The sequence below is a fragment of the Lolium perenne genome, chromosome 5, assembly GCF_019359855.2.
Source record: "Lolium perenne isolate Kyuss_39 chromosome 5, Kyuss_2.0, whole genome shotgun sequence".
NCBI lineage: Eukaryota > Viridiplantae > Streptophyta > Magnoliopsida > Poales > Poaceae > Lolium > Lolium perenne.
This window is the reverse complement of record NC_067248.2, coordinates 19,933,069-19,949,801: the sequence shown is the minus strand read 5'-3', so window position 1 is coordinate 19,949,801 and position 16,733 is coordinate 19,933,069. Positions and strand designations below refer to the sequence as shown.

Sequence of the window (16,733 nt, the reverse complement as noted above, 5' to 3'; positions counted from 1 at the left end):
GAAGTGGGGCCACGAGGCGGCGCCACGCTAGGGCGGCGCGGCCCAGGTCTTGGCCGCGCCGACCTACTGTGTGGGCCCCTCATGACGCCCCTTGACCTGCCCTTCCGCCTACAAATAGCCTTCGTCGCGAAACCCCCAGTACCGAGAGCCACGATACGGAAAACCTTCCAAAGACGCCGCCGCCGCCAATCCCATCTCGGGGGATTCAGGAGATCGCCTCCGGCACCCTGCCGGAGAGGGGATTCATCTCCCGGAGGACTCTACGCCGCCATGGTCGCCTCCGGAGTGATGGGTGAGTAGTCTACCCCTGGACTATGGGTCCATAGCAGTAGCTAGATGGTTGTCTTCTCCTTATGTGCTTCATTGTCGAATCTTGTGAGCTGCCGAACATGATCAAGATCATCTATCTGTAATGCTATATGTTGTGTTTGTTGGGATCCGATGAATAGAGAATACTATGTTATGTTGATTATCAATTTATATCTATGTGTTGTTTATGATCTTGCATGCTCTCCGTTATTAGTAGAGGCTCTGGCCAAGTTTTTACTCTTAACTCCAAGAGGGAGTATTTATGCTCGATAGTGGGTTCATGTCTCCGTGAACTGGGAGTGACAGAAACCTCTAAGGTTATGGATGTACTGTTGCCACTAGGGATAAAACATTGATGCTATGTCCGAGGATGTAGTTATTGATTACATTACGCACCATACTTAATGCAATTGTCTGTTGTTTTCAACTTAATACTGGAAGGGGTTCGGATGATAACCTGAAGGTGGACTTTTTAGGCATAGATGCATGCTGGATAGCGGTCTATGTACTTTGTCGTAATGCCCAATTAAATCTCACAATACTCATCATATCATGTATGTGCATGGTCATGCCCTCTCTATTTGTCAATTGCCCAACTGTAATTTGTTCACCCAACATGCTATTTATCTTATGGGAGAGACACCTCTAGTGAACTGTGGACCCCGGTCCATTCTTTACATCTGAAATACAATCTACTGCAATTGTTCTACTATTCTCTGCAAACAATCATCATCCACACTATACATCTGATCCTTTGTTACAGCAAGCCGGTGAGATTGACAACCTCACTGTTTCGTTGGGGCAAAGTACTTTGGTTGTGTTGTGCAGGTTCCACGTTGGCGCCGGAATCCCTGGTGTTGCGCCGCACTACATCTCGCCGCCATCAACCTTTAACGTGCTTCTTGGCTCCTACTGGTTCGATAAACCTTGGTTTCTTACTGAGGGAAAACTTGCCGCTGTACGCATCACACCTTCCTCTTGGGGTTCCCAACGGACGCGTGCTGTACGCGTATCAGTCTGCCACATTTGGTGTGCATAGATAGGTCTTTCCAAACACCGCCACAATTGCCCTGCATAATCTGTACATGCAATCAATGGTCGTGGAGTCTGCCATGCACAGATAGTCATCATGTGTATCACCTACAATTCCATAGGCAAGCATACGAAGAGCCACCGTGCATTTCTAAATTTTCAAGAAACCATGCTCGTCGAAGACGTCTCTCTTGAATTTGAAGTAGTCGATCTCCCTCAAATTATCTACTATTTTCAGGAAGAGCTTCCTACCCATCCGAAAACGATGGTGGAATATGGCATCACCATGCAATGGATCGTTGGCGAAGTAGTCGGTGTAGAGCATGCAGTAGCCTTCCATCCTCTGCCTTGGCTTGCTCTTTCGCCACCCCGGCACGGAGTCACCAATGATCGGCTTGTCCTCCTCAACGATCATGGCCAATAGGCAGATGAGGATAGCCAGATGTTCATCGTATCCAGCGACATCCCTGGTAGCATCCGCGACAGCGAGCTCCTCGTCCATGAGCGTGGACATGACGTCCTCGTTTTTCGGAGTCCATCGCCTTGGAAAATAGCCGAACACCTCGCGTGCAATGTGTGAGCATGGTGGGGATGGAGGTAGCAGTGGTGGCGGGAGCGGGTGAACGACGACGGTGGGAAGGGGCGGCGAGGTGGCGAGGGTTGTGGCAGATTGTATGCGGCCGTGGAGTGGGTTCCTACCAACAACAATGGACCGTCGCGGCGAGGGGTTTTTGCGGCGGCAACATCAGGGATGGGAGGTGGTCGCGAGGTGAAGGAGGAATTTTTTTTTGTTTTTGTCATCGACAGGGCTGGCCCGTGATACGTTGCAAACGTATCTATAATTTTTGATGCTCCATACTTGTTTTACACCAATTTCTATACGATTTGTTTACACTTTGTTTCACTTTTATACATTTTCTGACACTAACCTAATGATAAGTGCCACAGTGCTAGTTCCCTATTTTCTGTTGTTTTGTAGTTTAGAAAAGTTGTACAGGAAATATTCTCGGAATTGGACGAAACAAAAGCCGAAGTGCCTATTTTATCAAAATGAAGACGGAGTCCAGAGGAGAGACGGAGGGGCGCCACGGGGCGGCCAGACCAGCCCTAGGCGCGGCCCCACCATTTGCCGCGCCAAGTGGTGGTGTGGGCCCCTGAGGCCTCCACTGACCTCGCCCTTCCGCCTATTTATTCAAGATCTCGGAAAAACCCTAAACACCCTAGCCTCCATCCACAAAAAGTTATGCCATGGCCGCCAACACTGACCCTAACTCGGGAGGGTTCTGAAGCTCTTCTCGGCACCCTGCCGGAGAGGGAGATCATCACCGAAGGCCTCTACATCGCCATGAACGCCTGTGAAGTGATGCGTGAGTAGTTTATCCCTGGACTATGGGTCCATAGCAGTAGCTAGATGGTTGTATTCTCCAATTTGTGCCCCATGTTTAGATCTTGTGAGCTGCCTATCATGATCAAGATAATAATTATATAATACTACATGTTGTGTTTGCTAGGATTCGATGAATATGGATACTATGTTGAGATCAATTATATATTTGACATATGTTATTTGTGATATTGCATGTTCTTCGTTGCTAGTGAGTGAACAGCATAAAACCACCAATTTGATGGTGAAATTTACCATATACCACCACCTTACGTTTGTGCGACAAAAAACCACCAGATTTTGCTCATTTTTTTGCGGAATGCGCTAAATACGAATTGAACGCGAATTGACAGGAAATCTAACCAGTTGGGCCTACTAGTCAGGGCTAAGGTGGCATAATTTGGTGATGTGGACTAAGTCCCACATGTCAGCTCAATTAAAAAAATCCTAAAATCCTAAAAAAACAAATGTGAGAATAAATTAAAAGAAACTGGCCCCTGCCGCCCAACTCCGGTGAGGCTCCGGTGGCGCGCGGCTGCGGAGCAGGGCCGGCGGCGCGCAGCTACGAAGCAGGGGCCGGTGGCGCGAGCGGAGTAGGCGGCAGCGCTGCTCGGGCATGGCGGCGCGACCGCTGCGGGGCGACGGCTGGCGCTACAGGGGACTGTGGTGCGGGCGCTACAGGGACGGTAGCAGTGGTCAAGCACGGCGGCGCGGTCGCTGCAGGGGGTGGCAGCAGTGGTCAAGCACGGCGGTGTGGCGAAGCGGGCGCTGTAGGGGGGCGGCAACGGCGGTTAAGCACGGCGGCACGGCGGCGCTGGCGCTGCAGGGGGCGGGCAGCAGACGGCCGCGAGCGGGTGGGCGGGCGGCAGCCCCCTTCGGGAAAAGGAAGAAAAGGAGGCGGGGAGGGAGGGGGCGTGGCGGTGAGTTGAGCCGGCCTGGCCGGAGAAGCTCCCGGCGGTGGCCTGGTCGGAGAAGCTCGCGGCGGCGGCATGAAGAGGACGGTCGGGTTGGGACGGCAAGGAGATGATCTCTCCATTTTTTTATTTTCCATACTTCTATTTTTTAATGTTGCCTGACAGGTGGGACCAAGATCCATGTCAGCATGTTCACTAACTGTGATGCCACCTCGGCCCTGACTAGTCAGATTTCGTGTCAATTCGCGTTTAGCGTATTCCGCAAAAAACTGAGCAAAATCTGGTGATTTTTTGTCGCGCAAACGTAAAGTGGTGGTATATGGTAAATTTCACTATCAAAGTGGTGGTTTTATGCTATTCACTCGTTGCTAGTAGATGCTCTGACCAAGTATGTGCTTGTGACTTCAAAAGGGAGTATTTATGCTCGATAGTGGGTTCATGCCTCTAGTTTTCTGAAAGAGTGACAATAACTTCTAAGGTAGATGTGTTGTTGCTACTAGGGAGAAAACAACAATGTTTATCTAAGGGTAATTCTATTTTTTACTTTACACATATTGCTTAATGCGATAATCTGTTGCTTGCAACTTAATACTGGAAGGGGTTCGAACGATCATCGGGAGGTGGATTATTTGTCATAGGCGCAGTTGGATTACGGTCTATGTATTATATTGTAATGCCCAAACGAATCTTATAGTAATCATCTTGTCATGTATGGTCTTTATTCTGTCAATTGTCCAGCTGTAATTTGTTCACCCACCATGTTATTTATCTTTATGGAGAGACGCCTTTAGTGAACTGTGGACACTGTTCCTTTCTTTTCGCTGATACAATCATCTTATTCCGTTTACTTACTGCAAGCACTGTTCTCTTTAATTCCACTGCAAACAAATATCTCTTTCCACACTATATGGTTAATCCTTTGTTTTCAGCAAAACCGGTGAGATTGACAACCTCACTGTAATGTTGGGGCAAAGTATTTTGGTTATGTTGTGTGCAAGTTCCACGTTGTTGCTGACGCCGATAGTGCGCCCTGCCAATAGTCAGGTAGCAACACCTTCAGAAGTCACGCTTTTCTCCTACTAGTCGATTAAACCTTAGTTTCTTACTGAGGAAAAACTGGCAACTATGTTCATCATACCTTCATCTTGGGGCTCCCCAACGGTGTGCAATCTTTGCTCATCAAGCTACTTTTGCGGGCACCGTTGCCGGGGAGAAAGAAGATTTCTGCAAGGAGAGACTCTCATCTCCAATCTCTTTAGTTTGTTATAGTTTTGCTTAGTTTATTTTACTTTATCTTGTTTGCTTCATTATATCAAAAACACACAAAAAAGTAGTTTCTTTTATAGTAGTTATTTTGTTGCTTTATTTTTAGCTCATTATGTTGATTCTTAAGTATATTCTGAAAGACCTATCGATAGGTAGTGGTTCTATAATTGGGAGAGATAACACTGAATATATTTTTAATGATGTTAGTAAGCACAAAGATATTGAGGAAAGATCCTTAGTACTTGCTCCTAATTATGAAACTGCTGCATCTTATTTAGTTCAAATTTTGGAAGCTAGGTTTGTTAACCTTAACCCCATAATGTAGCAAATGTTTCTTAAACTACACGAAGTTGAGGATGATGAAAAGAAAATTTATATCCTAAAAACTTTGCTTAAAGAATTTAAAGATGTTCTTATAGAAGCTAGGTAAGTCTTTGATAGGATTAAGATGCTAGGCTCATGTGTAGATGTTATTGGTACACTTGGAAAGATAGACAAAACCGAACCTGATAAAGAGGAATTCAAAATACCAATACCTTTCAAACTAGTAGGTCAGGGTGGGCATAAAAACCGTGAAACCGAAAACCGAACCGAAGCCGAAACCGAACTAACCAAAATCTCGGTTTTTTCCATTAACCGCTATTTTTTCGGTTTCCATTTATACTAACCGAATTAAATTTGGTAGAATTCGGTTTTTAGCCCCACCAACCGAACAAAATCAAATAGACCGAATTGAGTAACCTACCATCAATTTGTGCATAAACCGATCATTCCATAGAAACCCAATTGCGTTTGATGTTCCAAAAATGTTCATTCAGTGTATGACTTTGGTCTTTGATGTACTACTTTTTCTGAATATAGCGTGAAGCCTGCACAATAGAACACGTCGCTCGAAGTCTTAGCTACCCCTTTTAGGCTCAGTTCTTTTGGCGGCTTCTCCAAGAAGCTGCCCTCCTCCCAGCTTCCTGGAGAAGCTGCCCACAAAATTTAGGGAGGCTTTCGGACTAGTCTAGGCTAGACCATTTCAGAAGCCTTCCTAAATTTTAGGGGCGGCTTCCCCAGGAAGCTGGGGGGAGGACAGCTTCTCGAAGAAGCCGCCAAAAGAACTGAGCCTAATCGCTCACGAGTGATGCACCTGTACCACGAGTGCCGCAGCCTACCAAATAGCATCCCTCCACGATTGGTGCTCATTTGTCGATTTCTTGCGAAAGTTGATGCTTTTTGTGTTGATATGTCAATCACTATTTGCTTTCTTTGGTGATGCCTACTATTTGTTCAAGTGAGTAGGTTCATTCAGTTTTAACCGAAAACCGAACCGAATTTGTCGGTTAACTGAATCTTCGGTTTCCTAAATTTTCATGCCAATTTCGGTTACCATTTTTGAAAACCGAATTTATTCAAAAATCGCAAAAACCGAACCGAAATTTCGGTTAAAACCGAATGCCCACCCTGACTAGTAGGAATGAATGAAGCCTTAGAAAAGAATTTTGATTGGATTGTTCCTGAAAACTATTTGATGAAAGTAGTGAACCCAAAATTGTTGAGAGAGGGTCTTTTAAGACTTATATTGATAAAATACAAGTCCTTGTTGAAAAGACTGCTGGCATTGATCTTGATGATTCTTCACTTGATAATACTTGATGCTAGCTCTTTTTCTACGCCTAGTTGAAAGGCGTTAAAGAAAAGCACTCCTGGAAGATAACCCATGTTTATTTCTGTAATTTTTCTTTTGTTGAGTCTTGGAAGTTATTACCTCTGTAATAACCTCTTCTTATCATTCTTATTTCGTTTTTGTGCCAAAAATAGTCTCTAATAGGAAGAAAGTAAGATTTGAGGAAGTTGCTGTCCAGAAACATTCTGTGATGTCACCATACAAAATCGTATTCCCAGCCACAACGTAATTTTGAGCTGCCAATTGTCGAACGAAATTCGTGAGGATCTTGTTCTTCTGAATGGTGTGTGATTGTATGTAAGATGCTATGGCATGGTAATCTTACCCAATTTGTATTGTGGTAAGAATATGGAACTATGATTTGTGCAACCACTCATTTAAAAAAAAGTGATTTGTGCAACTAAACAATGATTCGTGTTTCCATGTGTCCAATTTGGGCTGGAAGCAGACAACCAAACTATGGGCCTTCGCTTTCCTATCTGGTGCAGAAATGTGTAGCCCAGGCTACTGTTGATCGCCAAAACCCACCGGCGGGCAGCGGCCTGTCAACACGGTAGAGCCGGGAAGAGCCTAGAGCTGCGGCTGGCTGAGACCCCTCCGAGCGACGGCCCGCAATGCTCTTCTGGTCACACGCGGCGATGCGAAGTGCAAGGGCGTGCCACCTGACCTATACCTGGTCAGGAAGGTGATGGGGATGCCTCGCTTAGTTCCTGCATGGCATACACGTAAACATTAAATACGAGCCTCGATCGGCTCTCAGGTTATCCTGTGAATCGGCTCAAAGAGCCGATCCACCCATGATTCGTACGGGGTGCACGAATACTTGGTGATCCTGCTTGATCAAGATAAAGCTAATGAGATCTACGACGATTTAGGGTTTTCACCGCATAATCGGATCATCCTACTCCAGGTTGGGCCTCGCGGCCACGCACGGTGCTCATAAGCCGATCCTAAACAAGGCCAAAGAACCAACAATGAAGTTGATCCGCGGAACATCCTGTTTAGGACTTGCGAACGCCACCCTACGTGCCACTGGATCCTCCCCCCCTTTGTAAGGCCTAACTATTGCAGATATTAAACTAGTCCTTGCATAACAAGGAGCAATCGTAACGGATCAGATCTACTAAATAAAGAACAAGCAGGGTGCCGCCCCCACGCCTGAGATAGGCGTGAGGGCGGCTAGACATGCAAGGGTTGCACTACGTAAGCATGTTTATACGAAGAGCTATGCTAACCCTAACACATCTATGATAACTACGTTGCGCGCCATCAAAGACGCTTCAGTACGCGCAACGCATGAACAACGTGGAGCTTGTGCTGCCTAGATCGCAAGATGCGATCTAGGCAGCATGTCGCTTACCTGATTGAAACCCTCGAGACGAAGGAGTTGGCGATGCGCCGAGATTGGTTTGTTTTGGGGTGAACGTTGTGTTGTTGTTTTTTCCATAAACCCTAGATACATATTTATAGTCCAGCGGACTTTCTAACGTGGGAATATCCCACCGTGCACAGGTAAAACTCTAACTTCTAACTTAAGATACGATCTAATAAATTACAGATAAATGGGCAATCTAGCCCAACTTTGCATATAAGGCCGATCTTCGTATTTTCTCCATATATAACCTTCAAGCTTGTCTTGATCGTGGCCCACCTCCGCCTTGGTCAAATTCTGGTGATAACACATGCCCCCCTGGTTTTGGAAATGACATTTCCAAAATCATTATGCTTTTCCCGTCGGGTCATGTCGTGGCAGAGCAGAACCATTGCAGTATTTTTCGTCATGATACCCTGTCTTCTTGGCCGCTCCGCATGATTTGACCGTTGTCTATGGGCACTGCCTCCTCGAAAACTGCTGTGGCATTGAATTTCACCATAGCCCCCTTTTACTTAACCGCTCTGAGCAGTTCGCCACTTCACCATCCTGCTCTGTTCTGGCCATCGGCACCCAAAAACCCCAATCTCCCACAGCCATGTCTTCCTCTTCTTCCTCTTCCTCGTCGGTCTTCCACGACTCCTCCTCCGAGCTTTCCTACGGGTCCTCCTCCTCCCGCGAGATGCCGCCGGACATCCGTGCCCCAGAAGCATGGGATCTAGAAGACCATGCCTCCTCGGTTTGGTCCGAAGACGACCAGTCCCTGACCAGCGGGGACGAAGATCTTCAGTTCCTCGCCGTCGGGGAACTGGAGTCGGAGAGCGAGGACGATCAGTTCCCCTGGGACGGCTGCCCCACCTCTGAAGAAGAGGAAGAGGAAGACGACGATGACGACGACGACTCCCTCGAGGGCTACCCGCCAGCGAAGCGCCTCCGCATGTGGTGGGACGACGACAAGCGACGATGAAGACGAAGATGAAGCTCCCGTAGAGGGCTATGGGAGCAGCGACGAGGAACCCATCGGCAGCAGTGCCGATGAGAGTTCCGAGGATGACGACGAAGGAAGCAATGGCCCGTAGATTAGGATCTACTAGTGTAGGCCTAGCAGTAGTAGATTGGTCAATAGACCCTTCTTTTGTTCTTCCTTCTTAAGAAATCGGCTCTTTCTTTGTAAGAAATCCCCTTATCAATGAAGAAAATCCCTTAATTAATTTCGCTCCCTTGCCGATTGTCGAATGGAGTCGTCGCACAGGGAGCCGATAGCAGAACATCGGCTCATATCGCTGCCTGAAGCCAAGCTGTTGTATAAACTTATTTCGCTAAAGTCGATATCAGCGTATCGGCTTTGTTTTCTGAAGTCGATGCCCACGCATCGGCTGTACTTTCATCTTGTTAATCTCCATATGTCTTCTCAAGTCGATGTGCTGTACATCGGCTGTGATTTATCTTATTATATTTTTCTGATCGGCCGATTCTGAAATCGGCCCCCACATCTTCTTGTCCATCATCCCACATGCTTGGGAAATATTTCTTGAGGTGTTGACCATTTACAGCCACCGGGAATTTTTCGCCGCTCAACTCCTCCGGCATGTATGCATTACCCTTCAAGGCCTGGACAACTTTGTACGGACCGTGCCAATTAGGAGACCATTTGCCATACGCCTTATCCCTGGTTCCCAATGGCAACACAGCTTCCCACACAAGATCACCAACTTGGAACTCCTTTGGCCTAACCTTTTTGTTGTAAGCACGAGCCACCCTGGCTTTGTTCTCCTTAATCTTCTCCAACGACCAAAGCCTGAGTTACATTGCGTCCTCAATAGTGTCGCTCATCAAAGCTGCATATTCTTCTTTGTCAGATCATTACGAAACGTGACACGTCTTGATCCAGCCGTAATTTCCCAAGGCAATACGGCTTCCTGTCCATAGACAAGTTGGTACGGCGAAGTCTTTATGGCTCCATGGCACGACATGCGGTAGGCCCATAATGCTTCGATAACTTCTCATGCCAATCCCGAGGGTTCTCGTCGATTTTTCTCTTGATCAACTTGATCAGACTCTGATTGGACGCCTCAGCCTGCCCGTTAGCTTGAGCATAGTACGGGGATGATCGGATCAATTTAATCCCTAAGTCATCACAGAACTTCCTGAATTCTTTAGAAGTAAAGACCGAACCTCCATCGGTCGTGATAGTTTGGGGAATCCCAAATCTATGAATGACGTGTTCTTTCACAAATTTGATCACATCTTTGATTTCACCTTTTTCATAGGGACGGCTTCCACCCACTTAGTGAAGTAATCTGTGATAACCAATATCCATTCATGTTTTTTACCCGACGCGGATGGATTTTACCGATCATATCCATTCCCCACCCCGAAACGGCCAAGGTTTGATGATTGGGTTCATCGCTGATCTGGCACCATCCGAATCTTTCCAAACATCGACACGCTTGGCACCCCTTATAATAATTGAAGCAATCTTCAAGCATAGTGGGCCAATAAAACCCTGATCGCACGATCAACCACTTCATCTTATGAGCCGATCGATGCGTTCCACGAGCACCTTCATGTACCTCATGTAAAAGCCGATTAGATTCAGTCGGTCCTAGGCACTTGAGTAGCAACCCTTCCAATGTCCTGTAAAACATGTCGTCTCCTATAAGGACATACTTCATGGCTTTGTATCTTATCCGTTTGGGTGCCCCCCGAGCCGAATCTTTTAAATAATCGAAGATCTCGGCTCTCCAATCATTCTGTTCCAGAATTGTATCTCGAACTTCCGATCCGTCGGCTATATCTATGTAGCCCGACGCCATCTCGTGCGAGATTGTTGGCATCGGTATTCGGGATCTTGGGATCCAATTAAAGTTGATGTACCGAACCGTGTCATCAACTCACGGCATTCCATCCAATATGGGAAAAGCGATTCACTTTCGCAATTATATTCATCCGTGAGCTGGTTAATCACCAACTTTGAGTCTCCAAAAAGCTCCACAGCTTCCGCTCCAGCTTCCAATAGCAATTCCATTCCCTTGCGTATTGCCTCATATTCTGCTACGTTGTTGGTGCAAAGGGTAGATAATCTGATGGAGAAGGAGTATTCTGCCCCCCGAGGCGACACAAGCAGAATGCCGATGCCACAACCACCGTCACAAACCGATCCATCAAAGAACATAGCCCATGCTCGTATAGATAGTGCTGCTATATTGGTACTGATCCGTTCAGCGATGAGATCGGCCAACGCTTGGCCCTTGATCGCCTTCGCCGGCTGGTACCGGAGATCAAATTCGACAGCGCCAACATCCACTTACCGAGTCGGCCTTTCAAAACAGGAGCCGACAACATGTGCTTGACAACGTCTGATTTGCAGATGACGGTGATTTCTGCCGTCAGAAGGATGTGATGAAGCTTGGTGCAGGTAAAGAACAGGCAGAGGCAAAGTTTCTCGACCTCAGGATATCTTGTCTCCGCGTCCAGCATCCTTCGGCGGAGGGCGAAACCGACTCTGTCACCGCCCTCGGAGAGTTGCACCACGACCGAAGCAATGGGCGTGTCGGCCATCGACAGGTAGATGTAGAATGGCCTGTCTTGCTGGGGCGGAACTAATACAGGCGGTGTCGTCAGATATCGCTTAATTTCATCAAACGCCCGTTGCTGTTCTGCCCCCCAGTGAAACTCGTCGTCAGATTTAGTCTTCACCAACGCCATGAACGGCTCGATTCGTCCTGATAAATTAGAGATGAACCGCCGGACGAAATTAATCTTGCCGATGAGGCGTTGGAGCTCCTTTTTCGTGGTGGGCGGCTGCATGGTACGCACCGCCTCCTGACTTTTCAGGCCGATCTCAATTCCCCGCTCATGAACCAGAAAACCTAGGAATTGACCAGCCGTCACGCCAAAGGCGCACTTCTTCGGATTCATTCTCAGCCCGAATTTCCGAGTTCGGTCTAGGACACGCCGTAAATCGTCCAAATGCCCCTCCATGGAGACCGATTTGACCACCACGTCGTCGATATAGACCTCCACCAACTTGCCGATCAGATCATGAAATATATAATTCATGGCTCGTTGGTATGTTGCACCAGCATTCTTCAGTCCAAAGGTCATGACCACGTACTCAAACAAGCCTACTGCCCCTGGTACTCTGAATGCGGTCTTGTGTATATCTTCCGGAGCCATGAAAATCTGGTTATAACCGGCGTTGCCATCCATGAAGCTCAACACCTTGTGGCCAGCAGCAGCGTTTATCAATGTTTCTGCCATAGGCATTGGATATTCGTCCTTTGGGGTGGCTCTGTTAAGATCTCGGAAATCGATGGCCACGCGCCATCGGCCATCCTTCTTCTCCACCGGAGCGATCGGAGATCCACTCAGCATACCCGCATGGCCCGATGAATCCAGCGGCCAACATTTTCTCGATCTCCTTCTTGACTTCTTCCAGGATCTCGGCCCTCATCTGACGTGCTCGCTGTTGGAACGGCCGAAATCCTTTCTTAAGGGGGAGCCGATGCTCAATGATGCTCCTGTCCAACCCAGGCATCTCCGTGTAATCCCATGCAAAGCAATCTGGGTATTCCTTCAACAGGGCTATCATCTGTCCCCTGAGCTGTGGATCTAACTTCTTGCTGATAAAAGTGGGTCGAGGCTTGTCCCCAGGACCGATGTCGACTTCTTCTAGCTCATCAGCTGATGTAAACCCGTACCCTAGCTTTCCGTCACCTGTGAGGTCGACGCCACATACCGGGAGAGCATGTGATACGGATACTACGGGCCGATCGCTAGCATCGGCTTCTACCTTGATCATCACCAAGATGTTTTGGCGGTGTCGGGGCCGATCGCATGGAGCAGCCTCCTCCTTATCTTTGCCACGAGAGCAGTTGCCCTCGCCTTTTTCTCCATCCAGGGGGTGTCCCAGTCCTATCATGTTGATGTTGAACGAGTGTCCTGGTTGGCACCTCCCAAGGCAAGTACCGTTAATCCTGTCAACGGTGCGCGACGGTGAATGAGGTACTCCTGGTGCCGCCGATGTGCACGACAACGGCAGACGGGGCTGGAGTGGCACTTCTCCTCGGTAGGTCCTGAGAGTTGGCTCTAATAGAGAGTGCTGATTCTTCATGACCTCCTTGACCAACCGAACGGCGACGTGCTCCAAAGTATTCACCAGGCTCTCGGAATGGAGACGCAACGAGTGAGCCACCATGCCACCAATCTCCTGGCGCACGGCCCTGGTACGTTCCTCTGACGGGACAGATAGATCCACTTCATCGAGTGCGCCTTCCGGTGAGAACCCCTTCCGCCTGACGCCATGTGAACGAGTTCTGTGATATGAGCCGATGAGGTCGGCTTCGAGGGTGGCCTTGATCTCGTCATGTTTCTTCTTGAGCTCAGCAGGCAGCTCCTCGTAGGTGACTGGCGTGCCGTCCGTCGCCATCTCAGATGTAGATGGCGATGTGGTTGATGTAGATGATTGTCCCACCAGGCGTGCTGTAATGTGTTGATCGCCAAAACCCACCGGCGGGCAGCGGCCTGTCAACACGGTAGAGCCGGGAAGAGCCTAGAGCTGCGGCTGGCTGAGACCCCTCCGAGCGACGGCCCGCAATGCTCTTCTGGTCACACGCGGCGATGCGAAGTGCAAGGGCGTGCCACCTGACCTATACCTGGTCAGGAAGGTGATGGGGATGCCTCGCTTAGTTCCTGCATGGCATACACGTAAACATTAAATACGAGCCTCGATCGGCTCTCAGGTTATCCTGTGAATCGGCTCAAAGAGCCGATCCACCCATGATTCGTACGGGGTGCACGAATACTTGGTGATCCTGCTTGATCAAGATAAAGCTAATGAGATCTACGACGATTTAGGGTTTTCACCGCATAATCGGATCATCCTACTCCAGGTTGGGCCTCGCGGCCACGCACGGTGCTCATAAGCCGATCCTAAACAAGGCCAAAGAACCAACAATGAAGTTGATCCGCGGAACATCCTGTTTAGGACTTGCGAACGCCACCCTACGTGCCACTGGATCCTCCCCCCCTTTGTAAGGCCTAACTATTGCAGATATTAAACTAGTCCTTGCATAACAAGGAGCAATCGTAACGGATCAGATCTACTAAATAAAGAACAAGCAGGGTGCCGCCCCCACGCCTGAGATAGGCGTGAGGGCGGCTAGACATGCAAGGGTTGCACTACGTAAGCATGTTTATACGAAGAGCTATGCTAACCCTAACACATCTATGATAACTACGTTGCGCGCCATCAAAGACGCTTCAGTACGCGCAACGCATGAACAACGTGGAGCTTGTGCTGCCTAGATCGCAAGATGCGATCTAGGCAGCATGTCGCTTACCTGATTGAAACCCTCGAGACGAAGGAGTTGGCGATGCGCCGAGATTGGTTTGTTTTGGGGTGAACGTTGTGTTGTTGTTTTTTCCATAAACCCTAGATACATATTTATAGTCCAGCGGACTTTCTAACGTGGGAATATCCCACCGTGCACAGGTAAAACTCTAACTTCTAACTTAAGATACGATCTAATAAATTACAGATAAATGGGCAATCTAGCCCAACTTTGCATATAAGGCCGATCTTCGTATTTTCTCCATATATAACCTTCAAGCTTGTCTTGATCGTGGCCCACCTCCGCCTTGGTCAAATTCTGGTGATAACAGCTACCAAACAACATACCGTTTCTGGCACGTGGCCCGTCTGGAACGCACGCACAGGAAAGTTCTTCCCACTAGCGCAGTGGTGCAAGAATTCATCCTAGGCTACCAAACGGGGCCTAAGTATTATGTTCACACCCCCAAAATAGGTAACTAAACAAATGTATCAGATAACATAACAGCTGCCACTCGCGTCGGAAAGGAGTGACACCACCATAAGTTTAGAAATCCTAATAATCTCACACTCGTCCTCGTCAACATATTAACATGTCGAACAACAAAACAGAGCATGCCTCTAAACCCTATAGTGTTTCATCCAAATTGTTGTTTCTTGTGTGTTCAATAGTGGCAGGAAAACCTACCAACAAAATTCTTAAATTCATGACTTTCCTTAGGGAGCGAGAAGGAAACATGGCAAATGTGGTTTAATGTCTAGTCGTGTTTGGAAACACTGGGCGTGATGATTCAGTATAGTAATAGTAGTGTTCACCATAGTGTTGGACCTGCCTTCAAATGCACAGGCCATATAATCTCGATTTTTTCACCAAGTGATGGGATGTGCCAGAATCATATTGTCTTGCTGACCGGGAACAAAAGAGCGTGGTGCGTTTGAACTTGGTGCCGATATACAATTCACCATCAATCACACGACTTTACCTATAAGTCTATGTGTGATTTATTACTTTTTGCTCCTTGCATAGTTCAAAAATCGTATGGTTTCCCTTGCTACAACACTCTTTTGTTGTTGAGGGTAAAATCAACTCGTTGTTTCCATCCATCAGATGTGGGCAACAACTTCCTTGCCATCTTCTAACATGTACTTCCTCCACTCTATAATAGATGCCGGGCTTTAGTTTAATTTAGTAGTCCATCGGAGTATGAACTAAAGCTTGACAGTTAGTTTAATTCACTTGCCTTCAGAGTATGAACTAAAGCTCGGCGCTTAGTATGGATCAAATGCAGTAGTATATGGAGTGGCTCTTTCAATGCATTAACTGCCACTTATTGCTACTCCGAATGCAAGTGAAGAAGATGAAGCGGTAAGGGTGAGATAGGGGCAAGGTTGGTGTAGCGTGCCTTTATATATACAACACTTGTAGGCATACTAGATCCAAAGGCAAGTAAAGAAGATGAGGGGGCGGTAAGGGTGAGATGAGGCCAGGAGTAGTGGACAATGAAGGCATGGGAGTTGGATGTATCAGTAAAGTTTTGGTCACACAGAGGAATGGCTTGACATGTCAATGTAGATGACACATGCTCAAAGAGTACCCACAAAGCACAAGATTGTGCACCCCGACTTGGATGAAACATTTAGTTGTTGGTGGACTTTTAAGTTCAGGGTTTACGATTATGTTTTGGGCACCACTAGGAATCGGATGCCGATCCTTTGCTTTTCATCGGACTAGTCTCGAACCAGACGATTGCTTTCATCTAGAGCGTGGAATTGGCCAGCAAAAGGCCCTTCAATTTGTTAGCATGCAGCGCCATTACTACTAATGGGAATTTATTACTCTCCTAATAACTGCTCCCTTGATTCTCGACTAGCGCCATGCAATTTGCTTCCATACACTACGGGGACGACCGGATACACCGACGGCCCCGCACCGTCGGCACAATAAGGTTCACCGTCGGCACAGGCTCTGCCGACGGTCACCGTCGGCGTCTCCCCGTCGGCACAGCAGGCGTCGGGGTCTGCGCGCGCACTGTCGGCACAGCAGGTCACCGTCGGCACAGTCGTACGCCGACGGCTGGACGGTGGCCGTCGGCCGCCCCATCGTCGGCAGAGCCAACCAGCCGTCACGCCGGCGCCGTCAACGTCCCCAGCTGTGCCGACGGTGTAGTTTTCCTTTTTTTTTCCAGAACTGGCGGCAAAACGGTGACTATTCGAACTGGAAAAGCGCGCGAAACTGGGCCGGCTGTGTCACCGTCGGCACAGACCCTGCCATTTGGCACAGCTACGGGCCTGTGCCGACGGTGACACCGTCGGCACAGCCGGCCCAGTTTTTTTCTGATTTTTGCCAATTTGGCCTCATTTGCTCAGAAAATCGCACAAAATGCACATATTATAAGATTGAATATCCAGTAACATATATAGCACCATATAGCACAAAGATATCACCGTAT

The 16,733-nt window shown here is 48.0% G+C and overlaps 1 protein-coding gene across 1 annotated transcript; it reads right to left on the bottom strand.

The window, feature by feature from the left end:
• Window positions 1–1,321: 1,321 nt before the first annotated feature.
• LOC139831420 (uncharacterized) lies at window positions 1,322–1,855 on the bottom strand. The gene is made up of 2 exons (XM_071820692.1): window positions 1,510–1,855; window positions 1,322–1,416 (listed from the first exon to the last, which is right to left on the bottom strand). The coding sequence occupies exons 1-2, from the start codon at window positions 1,853–1,855 to the stop codon at window positions 1,322–1,324; spliced, it is 441 nt and encodes a 146-aa protein (XP_071676793.1).
• Between the last annotated feature and the right edge of the window lie 14,878 nt (window positions 1,856–16,733).

What these genes read in the sequence shown, in the direction of transcription:
- LOC139831420 (XM_071820692.1), bottom strand. Translation starts at nt 1,855, where the DNA reads ATGTCCACGCTCATGGACGAGGAGCTCGCTGTCGCGGATGCTACCAGG. An exon ending in AGACGTCTTCGACGAGCATG is followed by an intron (nt 1,417 to 1,509) that starts GTTTCTTGAAAA and finishes TGTGCATGGCAG; the next exon opens with ACTCCACGACCATTGATTGC.